This window comes from Heterodontus francisci, chromosome 2 (assembly GCF_036365525.1).
Source record: "Heterodontus francisci isolate sHetFra1 chromosome 2, sHetFra1.hap1, whole genome shotgun sequence".
Lineage (NCBI taxonomy): Eukaryota > Metazoa > Chordata > Chondrichthyes > Heterodontiformes > Heterodontidae > Heterodontus > Heterodontus francisci.
In genome coordinates, this window is record NC_090372.1 from 104,605,395 (window position 1) to 104,620,407 (window position 15,013).

The 15,013-nt window shown below is 43.6% G+C and overlaps 1 protein-coding gene across 6 annotated transcripts in view; it reads left to right on the forward strand.

Moving 5' to 3' along the window:
• Positions 1-15,013, forward strand: part of dgkb (diacylglycerol kinase, beta) — a 1,110,826-nt gene that overhangs the window by 464,367 nt on the left and 631,446 nt on the right. For all 6 annotated transcript variants that reach the window (XM_068051143.1, XM_068051127.1, XM_068051112.1 and 3 more), the window contains 2 exons: positions 8,468-8,541; positions 10,383-10,457. In XM_068051143.1, the coding sequence (XP_067907244.1) occupies positions 8,468-8,541; positions 10,383-10,457 (149 nt within the window). The remainder of the gene's footprint in view (positions 1-8,467; positions 8,542-10,382; positions 10,458-15,013) is intronic.

Sequence of the window (15,013 nt, forward strand, 5' to 3'; positions counted from 1 at the left end):
CCATCTGATTTTTCCAGTCTATATGTCTATATTATCGCTGTACCTTTCTGACAAGCTGCCATTATTTCTTCCTTTATACCCAGTCCTACAGTGTGGTTAATGTTAGGTGGCCTGTACACCACTCCCACAAGTGACTTCTTGTCTTCATGCTTTCTCATCTCTACCCAAACTGCTTCTCCATCCTGGTCTCTTGAACTTAGGTCATCCCTCTCTATTGCTCTGATACTATCATTAATTAACAGAGCTATCCCTGCACCTTTTCCTAGCTTCCTGTCCTTCCTAAATGCCATATACCCTTCAATATTCAGGTCCCAATCTATGTCGTCCTGCAGTCATGTCTCTGTAATGGCTATCAGATCGTACTTATTTATATCTATTTGTGCTTTCAGTTCATCTGTTTTGTTTCAAATGCTACGTGCATTTTTAGTTTTAGTTTTGTCCTTTTATTATTTTTGTAACCTCTAGCCTTATCTGTTGATTTACTCTTTGATTTGCATGGTCTGTCCCTTCCTGTCACACTCTGTTTATCATTTCCCATATTCATACTTTTCCCTCTTGCCTTGTCTCTACTCCTGGATTTACCATATCTTCCCAAATTTGATCCCTTGCCCCCACTATTCAGTTTAAAATCCTCTCTACTTCCCTAGTTATGTGGCTCGCTAGAACACCGGCCCCAGCACAGTTCAGGTGTAGACCGTCCCAGCGGTACAGCCACCACTTTTCCCAGTACTGGTGCCAGTGCCCCACGAACTGGAACCCACTTCTACCACACCAGTCTTTGAGCCACGCATTAATCTCTCTTATTGTATTTGCCCTATGCCAATTTGCACGTGGCTCAGGTCATAATCCAGCGATTATTACCTTTGAGGTTCTGCTTCTTAATTTGGTTCCTAGTTCCTCATACTAATTATGCAGAACCTCTTTCCTTGTCCTGCCTATGTCATTGGTACCTATGTGGACTACGACGACTGGATTCTCCCCCTCCCACTGTAAGTTCCTCTCCATCCCTTGGCAGATGTCCCGAACCCTGGCATCGGGCAGGCAACACAGCCATCTGGACTCTCACTCTTTGCTGCAGAGAACAGTGTCAATCCCCCTAATTATACTGTCCCCTACTACCACTACATTCCTTTTTTCTCCCTCCACTTTAATGGCTTCCTGTATCATGGTGCCATGGTCAGGTTGCTCATCCACCCTGCAGCCCCCACTCTCATCGAAACAAGCCGAAAGAACCTCAAACCTGTTGGACAATCGCAAAGGCTGAGGCTCCTGCCCTCTGGGTCCCCTCAGCTGCAGCCACACTCTCCTGTCCCTGACCACTGACCAAATCAGAAGACCCTATCCTATGGGGTGTGACCACCTCCTGGTACAAAATGTCCAGGTAACTTTTCCCCTCCCTGATGTGTCGCAGTGTCTGCAGCTCGGACTCCAGGTCAATGACTCTGAGCTGAAGCTCTTCGGGTCGCAAACACTTACTGCAAATGTGTTTGCCCTGGATCACACTGGCATCCAGCAGCTCCCATGAGCTGCAGCCATGATACATCACCTGTCCTGCCATCCTTAATATGTTTTAATTAACTACTTAATTATTTAATTCAATTATTTATTTTATTTTCCTTTTTTAAAATATATTTTATTAAGCTTACCACTAGTTCCTTTACTATTGTCGACGTTAGGATTAGAATGGACCTTAATCACTTACCAGATACTCACCAAACAGGTAGCTTCTTCCCAAACCAATCACCTACCTGCTTGCCTGTGATGTTTGATGCAATGCTTGATTTAAATTAAATTAAAAGCTTACATTTATACTCACCCCCGGCAGCTCTCTGTTTCCCTGCTCTCCCTGTTGATTGTGACGTCACTCTGATGTCACTTCTCGATTTTCGAAACAGCTCTAATCAAAGTCACAGATGACCTTGTATGTGATTTTGACAAAGGTAAATTTTTCTGCTTCGTCCTTCTCAACCGGCCTGCAACCTTTGACATGGTTTACCGCATCATTCTCTTCCAAAGCCTCTCTGACAGCATGCAGTTGGGTGGAACTGCAGTCACCTGGTTCCATTCTTATTTATCTTATCTAGCCAAAGAATAAACTGCATTTGCTTCTCTTCCCACTCCCACACCGTTACGTCTGGTATCCCCTAAGGTTCTATCCTTGGCTTCCTCTTATTTCTCATCTACTCGTTGCCTCTCGGTGATATCATCTGAAAACACAGCGTCACTTTCCACATGTGCATTGATGACATCCAGCTCTACCTCACAACTGTCTCTAAATTGTCGCACTGCTTATTCGACATCCAGTACTGGATGAGCAGAAATTTTATCCAACTCGATATTGTGAATACCAAAGCCTTTGTCCACAGTTCCCCCCTATAAACTTTGTTCCCTAGCCACCGAATCTGTCACTCTTCCTGGCAACTGTCTGGGGCTGAACCAGATTGTTTGCAACCTTGGTGTTGCATTTGACCCCGAAATGTGCTTCTGGCCACATAGGTGTGCCATCAACAAGACTGCATATTTCTACCTCGGTAACATCGCCCGACTCAGCCCCACCTCAGTTCATCTGCTGAAATCCTCATGCATGCCTTTGTTACCTCTAGATTGATTATTCCAGTGCACTCTGACCCACCTGTCATCTTCCACCCTTCATAAACTTGCAAGAGGAGTAGAAATACTCTGTTGAAGGGTTTTGAGAATGTATGAGGCAGCTTTGCATAGTGTGCATGCTAAAAGGAAAAAGCAGTAAGACTTGGCACAAAGGGTAAGTCATTATAAGGACAGTAACAGGTTTTGAGTGTGAGTGCAAGCAGCAGGTGGTGTAATGAGATGAAGCAGGGGAAATGGGAAATGGATTGATTGTTAGTGTTGGGGCTAATTTACAGTTGTGTAGGACTCTATAGAGAGAAAGAGGGATGTGAAGGGGAGTCATACCTTGCAGATCCTGGAAAGGGCATTAAATTTATTCCTGCAGTGCAACCAGGTCCTTGAAACTATAGGCATTGTGGAGGAGGCAGGGGTCCCAGCGCTGGGCCGAAATGGCGGGGGAAATCCCGCCTCGGCCTTTTCATGCCAACGCCACCACCACCCCCCCCCCCCCTCCCCCAGAGCAGGCTTCCAGTGTTTTGAAGGTTAAGTGTCTCGTGCCGGCATCCCCGTCCCTTTAAAGAGAGGGATCCCACATCGAAGTGCTGGCCATTCACAGGGCCGGCAGCTCAGCGGTAGAGGTAGTGCCACTGGAAGCGATGGCCACTGCTGGTATTGCAGAGGCCTTGGACCCAGGCTCAGCACTGGAACCCCACACTTTAGGTGGGTAGGTGGGGTGGTTGTAAAGACTAGGGGGAGGGGGAACCCAAGAGGTGCATTGTTTTCCCACAGATTGCCCACAGAGGAGGAACACCCCCCACCCCTGCACAAGCCCACAGGGAGAGCACCTCATTTTACAAGGTGCCATCCCTGCATGATGGAGGCCTCCCCCCACCACTGGTTCGATCCCAGCAGTGGCGGGAAGCGGCCTTTAAGTGGACGTTAATAGCCCACGTAAGGGCCTCAATTGGCCTCTGGGCGGGAAAGCCGTCGTCACCCTATCCTGTCCTGGCAGGATCGCTTGGGGACGGGGCGCCTAAGGACCCTCCGCCCCCCCCGCCACCTGTTGCAATTCTGTGGAACCTCTGATCTTCCCTCAGGGGGGGCCATAAAATCCAGCCCTATGTTGCTGGCATTGACCTGCCCAGCCACTTCTTCCATTGCCATTTGCTAATTTTCCAGGGCACTTGTCACTCATCATTGGAAAAGAAGATCTCTTTCCTTATTTGCTCTTTGAGCACTTCCACAGCATTTGTCACTGAATGATGTCATGCTGCTGTTGCTAACATGGACTGTACTGATTACTATGAAAAGCACACCCTTCCCTTAAGGGCCACAGGCTCCCTCTAAATGCCAGTTGGCTTGCCAGATCTCCTGCCCTTCTAAACAACAGGGGCCTACTAGCAGTGTGATTAGCATTGGCAGCTCACCTCTTTTTAAGTGAGCCTTCATCACCCCTCTGAAGGGGTGGCCATTGCCACCAGGGGCCCCTTTGGGCCGGAGAGTGCCTGAATATGAGGACTGCCTCTCCTCTCCCCCAAGCCCACAGAGAGGCCGCCAGGGTTCACCTGGTATTCTCCCCACGTGGCAGAGGGCCTACTCGCTGCTGGTAAAATGACAGCTGTGGTGGGAAGAGGCCCTTAATTGGCCACATAAATGGCTCTCTTGGCCTCTGGGCGGGAGAGCTGCCCTCCACCTTCCCCACTGCTGGTAAATTGGCATGGAAGTGGGAAGACAATGGACAATCCATTCCCACGCCTTCCCTCGCCAAATATGCTCCCCCCGCCTCCCAGACCAACCCAGAGGGATGGTAAAAATCCAGCCCTGTGTTGCCAGACTGAGCCGTTCAAGCCAAACTAATGATTGAATATGTTTGCAATATGTTTGCACAATATTTAATGACACAGAGGCAGAAGATTGTACAGATAATTTGCAACACAATGCTTGATTAACATAATCATTTAAGTGGTTTACAAAGCCTAAATAGTCACGTCTGAAATCAAGGAATTCTTTTCAAAATCTTTTTGTTGAGTCTTTCTTGATTATGTTGTAGATTTTACTTACGGAACTCTGCTTTTATGTGCATATGTCTAGTGAAACAATTGAAGCAAGGGAACTCCAGAATGGGAATAGCCCATAGTATGTGTACTGCTCCAAGCCAAATTTTAACACTCCAGATCAAAACAGTCCTGTCACAAAGCATGTTTCTTTGAAGATGAGACAGATTTTTTTCTCAACAGGCGGGTAATTAGAATATTAATTATTTCTGTCACTCAAATGGATGGAAAGGGAACAGCAACCCTCTTGCTGTATGGAGAGTTGTTTACGAGACGGACTGAAATTCAGAATTTTTTTCTCAGGTGTAGCATTCCATGAATGGTTGCAATAATCACAAGGAATTAATTTATTTCCAGAGTGGAAATCTTTAATGCATTATCATTTAAATAATCTGAGGCAAGTAAACTTAATCTGATTAGATTCTGATTATAACAGCTCCATTAACCAAGGCAGGTTGTCTCGCCTCACATTAACAACTATCTCTAGCTTTTATTTGTCAATTTTTCCCACGTTTGTCTAACTTGCTTGGCTTCAATTTTTTTTTTTTGCATTTGCATTATAAATGCCTATCTAAAACTTTGTTGGAAATACACACAAATGTTATAATACAACACAGGGCGAGGGTCTGCTCCCATAGTTAAATGGTTTGCCACTGCTTGCTATTCCGATTCACACATGAAGAATGGTCACTTTGGCAAGGTAGTGAAGAAACACTGGCACCTCTGGAACTGTACCTCAGCATGAGTCATGGAATCACAGAAAAGTCACAGCAAGGAAAGAGGCCATTCAGCCTGTTGTGTCTGCTCCAGTCGAAAAAGAGCGATCCAGCTTAATCCCACTTTCCAGCTCTTGGTCCGTAGCCCTGTAAGTTACAGCACTTCAAGTTCATGTCCAAGTACTTTTTAAATGCAATGAGGGTTTCTGTCTCTATCTCCCTTTCAGGCAGTGAATCCCAGACCCATACCACCATCTAGGTGAAAAAAATCCTCTTCAATGCCCTTCTAATCTTTCCACCAATTACTTTATTGATCATCACCTTCAGAAGGTGAGGAAAGGAAAAAGAGGGAGGAAGGGGAAATAAAAAATGTTTGCTTCCATTTTTTCTTAGTGCCAACAAAAGACAATAGTATGTTTTATGCTAATAGCACTTAATGCCAATTGTTGGAATGAATGTTGATTCATGACGGATGGTATGAAAAATGGCGGCTTATTTCTCCCATCTTGATAGCTCTTCAATCATGTATTTCATTCCATGGAAAGATTAAAAGAAAATTACAGCTGGCATAAGTCAAATCTACGAGAGTAAGGTTCGCTCTGGTTAATGTGCAGTGAAGTGACAGTAGTTCAGGATATAGTAAAATAAACCTTGTTTGCCAAGTTATTTGGTCTCAGGTTTCAGCAATGAACTGCAGTACTGTGCCATTCTGATACACTATTAAGTTATGATTTCCAGCTGTCAGATAGTATTTTACCCCTAGTGCTGAAAATAACATTACTTTTTTTTTACTGAGGAAATGATTTAATTGCAGTGATCACATGTGCCTGCTCAGGTGTTCTTAAAAGTACTTTAACTCTTTGGAATGAGGCGCTAAGAGGGTCGTTGAGTACTGCTGAAGTCTGAAACTGATTTGCAAAGCAAATTCATATTTACTTCCCAAAAAATTAGTGTCTATGCCAGTGGAAAAAAAGAAACAAAAAAAATAACTGCAGCACAGTCTAGAGATACCATGGCAACGAAAGAGACCTATGCTGTTCATTGATGTCTATTAATCATGGTTAAGCACATTTATCTTAGTTCTTTATAGCTAACCAGCATAATGATCAGGATTATTATTTATAATTAGAGGAAGTAATAGATCATACATAACCTTTGGATGAGTCTCATTAATTTACCTGATTCCATCGGGACTTCATACTGAAGTAGTTAGGTATTTCATCTCTGTCATTCTGTGTTCCATTGGCACATAGTTAATGCTCTGAAAAGGACAGCAGCACGATCATGGAAAGAAAAATATGACAAAACCCCAAGGGAAGCTTGTGACTATTTTTTACAGGAGTGGTAAGAAAATGTAGGGCATTGCTTTGAAATTTGGGGTGCAGCTTCCAGAGTTCATAGGGGTTATCTATAAAGCACTGGTTGGTTCATAGCATTCAATGTTAAGATTGTGTAGGTGTTAACATTAAATAAGAGTGTGGTGCCAAATGCCACTGTGCCAATTATGATAACGAGACTTAATGATCAGAGATTTACTTTCAATTAAATATGCTACTTAATTAACTGTAGAAGTTGGTAAGTCTATGGAAAATCTGGTGGAAAAGATTTGTTTTCAGAACAATTCATGAGGAGGACAGGGATCTCCTGTCCAGAAATATAACCTGTATCCTCTGATGTGCAAGCTTGCATGGTTCTTCAGTATAAGTTGCAGAATTAGCTGTTCTTCTTGTCTATTTATTTGCTGTTTTTTTAAAATAATGCATTTTGTTCCATAAATTGTCTTTAATGAATGTTATATGAAATGTTTAAGTGGTTTCAATTTTTTAGTAGCCCAGTCATTGTGAAAAATACAGCCAAAAGTAATCAAGAATTTTGTGCAGCCCAGCATTAATGTTCCCCTTGAATTAATTTTAACTGTTGGTGAAAAAGGGACAGTCGTGAGACCTGAGTCATTTTGAGGTGTGGGCTTGAATTGCATTGAACAGTGAGCCGCAAAAGCCTGACCCACACTCTGATGCAGCTGCTCAGTTGAAGAGGGGAGCAAATTGGCTGGATCCTGTGCAGAGCCGGCCGACAGTCCAGGCCACAGAGAGACATGATCCAGGGTGGTGGTGGTGGGGTGGGGGGGGGGGGGGGTGGGGGGGAGGCGGTCGATGGGGAGGAGAGGCTGCTCCTTTTGGCCCCACAAAAAATAGATGGAAAAGGTTCCAAGTCATTTTTTGAGTCAGTTCCAGCAATCGCTTTAAGGACAACAGGTCCATCCACTCAGCACCTGGTACAAATAAATGGAGCATGTGCAGCATAAATGGGGCAGTAAGTGACCCACGCCATTTGGATGCTACGATTGCTATATTCATACCGGGTATCCGTAGTAAACATCCAGCGCAATGTGCTTAAGTAATGTCTCTACCTTGCTAAGCTTATGAAGCAGATGAAATGGATTCTTGGACTTCTTGATTCTTGTTATCTTAAGAAGTATGAGGAAAGAAACTTGTAATTCTGCATCTGCCTTCTCAGAGTTTTTTTAAATTAACCTTTCTGTTTTCATGTTTAAACTTTTTTTGCATGTGTTTTGCTGAAAGGGAATCATGTAGAAAAGGAAGATGTTTATTAGCTTATAAATAACCTTTTGAGAGCTTGATGTTTTAGAATTTCATAAATTTCAGGAAAATATAATTTGAATCACTCCAGAAAATTGCTAAACAAGATCAAAGACAATTATCTATTGTTAAAAGATATGAATGTTTGTAAAGGGCACAAGGATTTTGATAAAAGTTTCAAATTTTGGCAACTTTTCCAAATGTAGAAATCTGCATTGTCCTATTTGATGATGGTGTGTCTGCGCTGGGGAATCATATAGAAGTAGTTGAGTTGTTGATTTCATTTGCACTGTTGTGGTGAGGTGGCCAGATGCCTCTCCAGGGCAAGGGAGAGAATGTCAGGGAGAGGGTGTGTGCTGCAGTTTACCACTTGGTGACCTGTTCAACATAACACTGATGGGAGTCAAACACTTCTTAAAATAAAATGAGATACATAAGCTAATTTTTTTAAAAGCCTTACACTGTGATTATTGATTAAGCAACTCATAATTTGGATACCTTTTTCCAGATCACGCCAATTCCAGGTACGCATCCACTTCTGGTGTTTGTCAACCCCAAAAGTGGTGGGAAGCAGGGAGAAAGGTGAGCCTCCTATTTTTGTTTTCTCAATTTGTCTATAAAACGGAAATGGCAACATTTGGACAGAATTACAACCACAATCCCAAATGTTGAGCACAAATGATAGCTTTCCATAATTACAGAATCATTACTGTAATTAGGATGGTACACTGGTAAGTGTTTGTCTAAATATAACTGCAGATATAGGCTTTAGTCAATATGGCAACAAATAAAAATCTTTGGCAACTGAAATTACAAGAGAGTTCTGCCATTACTGTGGTGGGAGACAAACAGAACCCTGAAGAAAAGGGCAGGGACCTGGTTGAAGTGGGTCTCCCATCATTTCCAGGAGGTTCCTAGTTGCCCTGTCTGCCTCTTAAAAGGCAATGGCAACCAGAAGAAGGAACTAAAAGTGAGGACTCTTTAAGCTAGGAGTTCCTGCTTCTCATCCCAACAAAGGAACCAAAGTTTCTGTTGCAACTGCTATGCCAAGCGAATGGCAGCCTACTGGTCTCCACGAGGGTGAATGTGGGGCCCACTGATAGAGTCCAAGCCAAATCAGAAAGTAAATTGGACCTTCAAAGGTTTCCAAAACTCTTTGCAAAAATATTTAACCAGATTGGACCACTTGCTCAGTGGTCTGAGGAGAATGTGGTCTTACAGGGGTGGAAGGGTAGGGGGGGTGGTGGGAATCTGGACAACCTATGCCTCACCACCGTCAAGGCAGGAGACAGGGTGACTTTCTACGAGCATGGGGTAGATGAGTGAAGAGGGGTGTTTGTGCTTGCCTGTCTCATGCTAATGAGGGACCCTCCCATTGACCCCACAAATTCTGGAGATGTCAGCACTGTAAGGCACCATTAAGCATGGTATCATCAGCAGAAGAATTTGGTGGTCTTTGTTGCCAAGCTGTAATTGATTGCATCAAGACTTAATGAAAGCTGCAGTAAATGTTCTTTATACATAGAGGCTGTTGTAACTCAATGACACAGTGTGGAAGTTTACATGGTTCTGTATAAGCTTTAAATGCGTGCTAACTTCCTCGAGTTCCTGCTTATTCCACTGGATGATGGTTAGCATCTTATGCCTAATAAGCTAACTGTTTAGCAGCAGCACTTTTCTAAATATCCTTAAAATATGTGTACTAGCAATTAAAAAAAACTTGAGATCAGTTGACTATTACAATGTTCAAAGTAGATTTTTTTTTTAAATCAAATTATTTACGGATTCTGACTTAATATTAAGCACATTTTTTTTTGGTGAAGCAAGCTTGTATTGAAAATCCTACCCATCCCTGGCAAATGTAAGGTGCTGCTGAAACTGCTCCGCTCAGTAAGCATTTTTTTTTAAATCTGAACAAGCAAAACCTGCAAGGTAATTTTGAAAAATTACATTTCTGTACTTCTGCTTAGTTGCTGTGAAATACTAAATGTTGTATGATTGAAATTGCCAGTCATTAAGTGTGCAATGAAAATAAGACGTGGAAAACAAATGACCTGGTACAAATGTCGTGTCTAGTTAATATCCCCTCCAAGTGCCTCCATTTATCCTCCCCTGTGACTTGTGCACTGTTTCAACTCATTTCTGTGAGAGCACTATCTGGGGACATTAATTAGGTGTGACACCAGTACAAACTTGATCCTAGCACACTCCTGGAAAAGACCTTCATTATAAATCATCATTAAAACTAAAATGATTACAGTAACAATACAGATCACTTCTTTATTAAGTGATGAATCCATATGCATTATTTTGGCTGTAAAGACTCCTTTTTGCTTTATCAAATTCAACTTTTTAAAAAACAAAATCTAATATAAAACAGATTGCTTACAGAAATGGATAGTATATTTATATTCTTTTCACAGAATCTTCAGAAAATTCCAGTTCCTTCTGAACCCACGCCAGGTTTATAGCCTTGCCAGTAGTGGACCAATGCCAGGGTAAGTGCAACACCAAAGCAGGAACTAGAAATATCACATATAAGTTGGGAATCCAAAAGGTTCCTAACATCATAAGTTTTTATAAATATTCATGTTGAACAAAATGGATATAAGCTGTTTATAAAAGTTGAAACTAATTACAAATCACCTACACATCACCTATAAAACGTGACTCACATTTGTGAAATGTAACCCTGTTCTTTAAAGCTGCATTACCTAATATAACTCGACCTGCAATATTTTATGTAGATTTAAAATATATGTTACAAGGGAGGAACATTGTTTATTGGCATGGCACCCACCAACTTCTCCAAAGATTAAAGTTGCTTTACAGGTTACAAATCTAACAGGAATTACATCCTGTAAAATTCTCATTTTAAATTTTATAAGCGGAATGAAAATAGCAACATTTTAAGAGTATTTTCTTAATAAGATAATTATGGCACAATGTATTTTGTTGATGCAAGCTTGCATCAAATAAGATCATCAAAATCCACCTTAGTTTGTGTGTTTCTGATAAATAGTGAAGTCACTTAAATCTGTGTAGAAACTTTTTATTTCTTAGGAGTTGACATGTTTCATTAGTGTTGAAGACAAATAGTGATGAAAAGTCTTGTATAAATTATGCACTGTGCTGCTTGTTATGATACCCTGTGTTCCCAGCAGGGTGGGATGTACAAGCTGATAAATCTTACCCTTACAGAAACATTACAAGATTGCAGTCAGCCTGAGGCAAGATTACCAGACACATCTGTTTCCTAATTCACAACCAACAGTATAATATCTTAAACGTCTGCCTTTTCACTCAACCATAGAGAGTCCTTCCTGTAAAACATTGTTACGCCAATGTGTTTTGTTGAATGATAATTTTCTTTAATCCACTGACTGGAGATCTGAATTTGTATTTTTTTAAAAGACATTTTTAAAAGTCATTTAAAACAGGATGACTGCTAGCAGCTTAAGACGATCACCTAGTTTGCTACACTGTATATCCTACATTGCAAAGGAGTGTGAGGAAGGAGACAAAATGTCTGTGCATGTCCTAGCAAGAACTAAGACCCAGGATGTTTAAAGGAACTACCTGTTCTTCCAGCAACCAGAGAAATACTGCTAACTGCTATGTTTGAATCACTGAATGGCTGTCATGTGACAAGCCCCTCCCCATCTGCGGTTTTAAGCTGGTGTTTTCTCTGCAGCAGAGGAGAAGTAACTGGACTCTGACATGAGCAGACCCTGAGTGGATGTCTCTCTCTGTCTCTCTCTCTCTCTCTCTCTCTCTCTCTCTCTCTCTCCATCTCTCTCCATTCCAGCTTGAAAGCTTTCAAATCCTGCTTGTTGACTGACCACCTGTTCATACTCCGGCTACAATCTTATATCCCATTGGAGGAAATCATGCGCATCGCTTTCTCCAAGAGACTCACCGAACCAGTCATATACGTCTTCAAACTAAAAGCCTCAGGACTACGGAATGCAGCTAGAAGCCAACCAATTCACCAAACTCCACAGATTGTATACCTTTTTTGTGGACTCTAACTCAACCAATCTACCTTTCCCCACTCCGTAACCTATATATGTTTGTGTAAACCTCTAGTGTGTGTATGAGAGTGAAAGTTGGCCCGTTGTTTAATATTTTTATTAGTTCCGTTCAGGTACAATAAAGTTAACCCCTTTCTTTGTTAACTCAAGAAAACCTGTCCGATTGGTCCTTGTTATGATCATAGCTAGTATATAATCAAATAGCTACTGAATTGGTCAGTATATCCACTTTAAGAAAGAATCAAACCCGTTGTGGTCTAAGAAGGAGAAGGAAAAAAGGGAAGCCCTTCAACCCCTCCTCACTTGATAATAACAACAACATAAACACAACTGCAGTGAACAAATGTAGTACTCCTGAACCTACTATTCTGTAAAAATAATATAGAATGAATAAGGTGTCTAACAGAATTCTGTTTTAAAAAAAAGACAAACCCAACAACTTGCATTTACATAGCACACTAAGGAAATAAACATCCAATTCACAGGAATGGAGTGGGCACAGAGCATTAGTAGAAGAAGAATTGGGGAGGTGACTAAAGGCATGAGCAAGAAAGTTTTGAGGACATTTTTCATAGCGGTGAAAGAGGTAACAAGGAAGACGCTATAGATTTTTAGAGTGTTGGGCCTAGACAGTTTTAGACTCTGCCACCAATGGTGAAATGGAACATGGTGTGAGGTGATGAAGGCCTGAGTCAGAAGAGTGACATCTGCATGCTGGCACATAGTGATGGAACAGGTTGCAAAGGTAAGATGAGGTGATGCTGTGGAAGGATTTATAAAAGGTTTTTGAATTCAGTGGGCTAGGAGACAGGCAGTCAATCATGAGACAGGTGAGAAAGAGGAGTGGCACCTAGTGCAGAATAGGATGTAGGCAGTGGTTTTTAGAAGACTTTGAATTTATATGTAGGTTGGAACTGGTGAGGCCAATGGCCAGAGCATTGGAGAAGTTAAGCCTTGAGGTGATAAGTCTGGATGAGAGAGTCAGTGGTTATGGAGGTGAGAGAAGGACTATGTTACAGACCTGGAAATAGGCTTTCTTTGTGATGGATATTATATGGATTTTGAAGCTCAACAGACGATCACACAGAACCCTGGGCCTGCACACCATCAAGTTCATCTGGAGTGAGCAGCTGAGGAGGCCAATGGAATCAGGGTTAGGGTGCACAGGAGCTGCACAGCATGGCTTCGATCTTGCTGATGTGAAGTCGGGTCCTAGCAATGCCCAGAATGTAGCTGGGAAATGCACAGTTCACAGGTGCAAACAAGTGGCGATATGTGACTCTAGGGACTGGATTTTAAAAGCCGCTTGGTGTTGGGATTGGTGGCAGGCGGGTCCACAATTTCGTGCCCCAGCCATCTTGCTGCTTTGGTGTCATGATCCCGACCCCAAGACATTTTTGGAAAGAGCGGGTCAGGGTGAGAACAGCTACCCGCCCACAAGTGGCAGGCAGCCAATTGAGGGTAATTATGGCCAATTACAGTACCTATTAAAGCCCCATTCATGCAGCAACTGGGATTTCTAGTTGGCATTGCGGGAGAGAGACATCGGCCTGGACCACGGACAGCAACCATGGCGGGCTCCCATGTCGGGAAAGGGGGGCGGTCCACGCTTCATCCTGCGAGGGAGCTCACCCCGTCCCCCCATCTGTACCAGTCATGGCCACCGAGACACAGCTATAGCTGCTGGCCGTCCCATGGAGAGGTTGCCCTTCCATGGTCACAGCCAGGCAGCTGTGGCTGCTTGAAATTTTTTAAAAAACTGACCTGTACTTCAGAGGGCGCCTCCATGTTAAGGCATCCTCTCTCTTGTTCCATCATGAATCAGCAGCTCCCTCCTAGGCCACTGGGGCTGCCAATGTGTCAGTGATGGATGGCATCCCATTGTCTATCCAGCCTCAGGAGCCAGCTCACCATCCTTAATTGGATGGTGAGTCCACTCCCTGCCATTCCCTATAAAAATCCAGTTAGGTGTGTCTGAAAATCCAGCCCCAGGTCTCTTGCTTTATGTTGCCTGGAAAATTTCAGGGTTTTCCTAAAGCAGGAAGGACAGAGCATTTCTGTTTACAGCTGATGCAAGAAAAGGGCAGACGTACTAACGAGATGGAAGGAACAAAACAGCACTCCTGCCTCATTTTCCCCCTCAGTGTCAAAACATCACTCCGTTTAGATGGGTACCCAAAAAGTGGATCTAAGTCCCAATGTCCTGCTCCTTCCAGATCAGAGGATCAGAGAGTGTCAGGCAGCACAATCCTGGGGCTGGATTTTAATCTAGTGACGGGCATCCCAGCGGCGGGCCGGAAGGTGCAGGGAGAACTTGCCTCGGCCCTCTGTCAGACCCTCGTAGCTAAATAACAGCAGGCAGCCAATTGACTGCCTGCCACTGGGAATGCCATCCCTTTAAGGGTTGAATTCCTGCCTCCCGAACTGCTAGCCAATCAGAAAGTGGCAGCTCTGCAGTAGCAGCAACAACGCTGTGAGCGGTGGCCACTGTTGGTAATGCAGGAGACCCTGCAGTGCTGAAGAATGAGGCGACCGGGGGACAAGTAATTGGGGTTGGGATCACTGGGGCCATTCTGGCAGGCCCCGGCCACGGGGTGGGTGGGGGGTTTTCCCAGTAGAGTGGCCATCACTGCTGGGGGGCCCCATTGGGGGCCCTGGATTGCCCCCAAAGGAGCGCCCCCCCCCTCCCAGCCTCACTTGGAAGCCACTAGGCTTTACCTGGGGGTGTCTCCATGCAACGGCGGACTCCTTCGTCTTCAATAACATTGAAGTGGAGGCAGGAAGAGGCCCTTTAGTGGCCACTTAAGGGCCTCAATTGGCCTGGGATGTGAAGGCCGACTTCGGCCTTCCCTTTCCGGACAAAATGGCAGGGGGCCCGGGCAACGTCGGAATGGTGCCCCTTACCATTTTGTTTGCCCACCCACCTCTGTTCCCATCTCCAAGGGCAGAGCAAGTTCCTGCCCATGGGGAGTGGAAAAAGATAAGTCCCTTTTTCTCAGGGATCCAAAGTATGAGAAGAA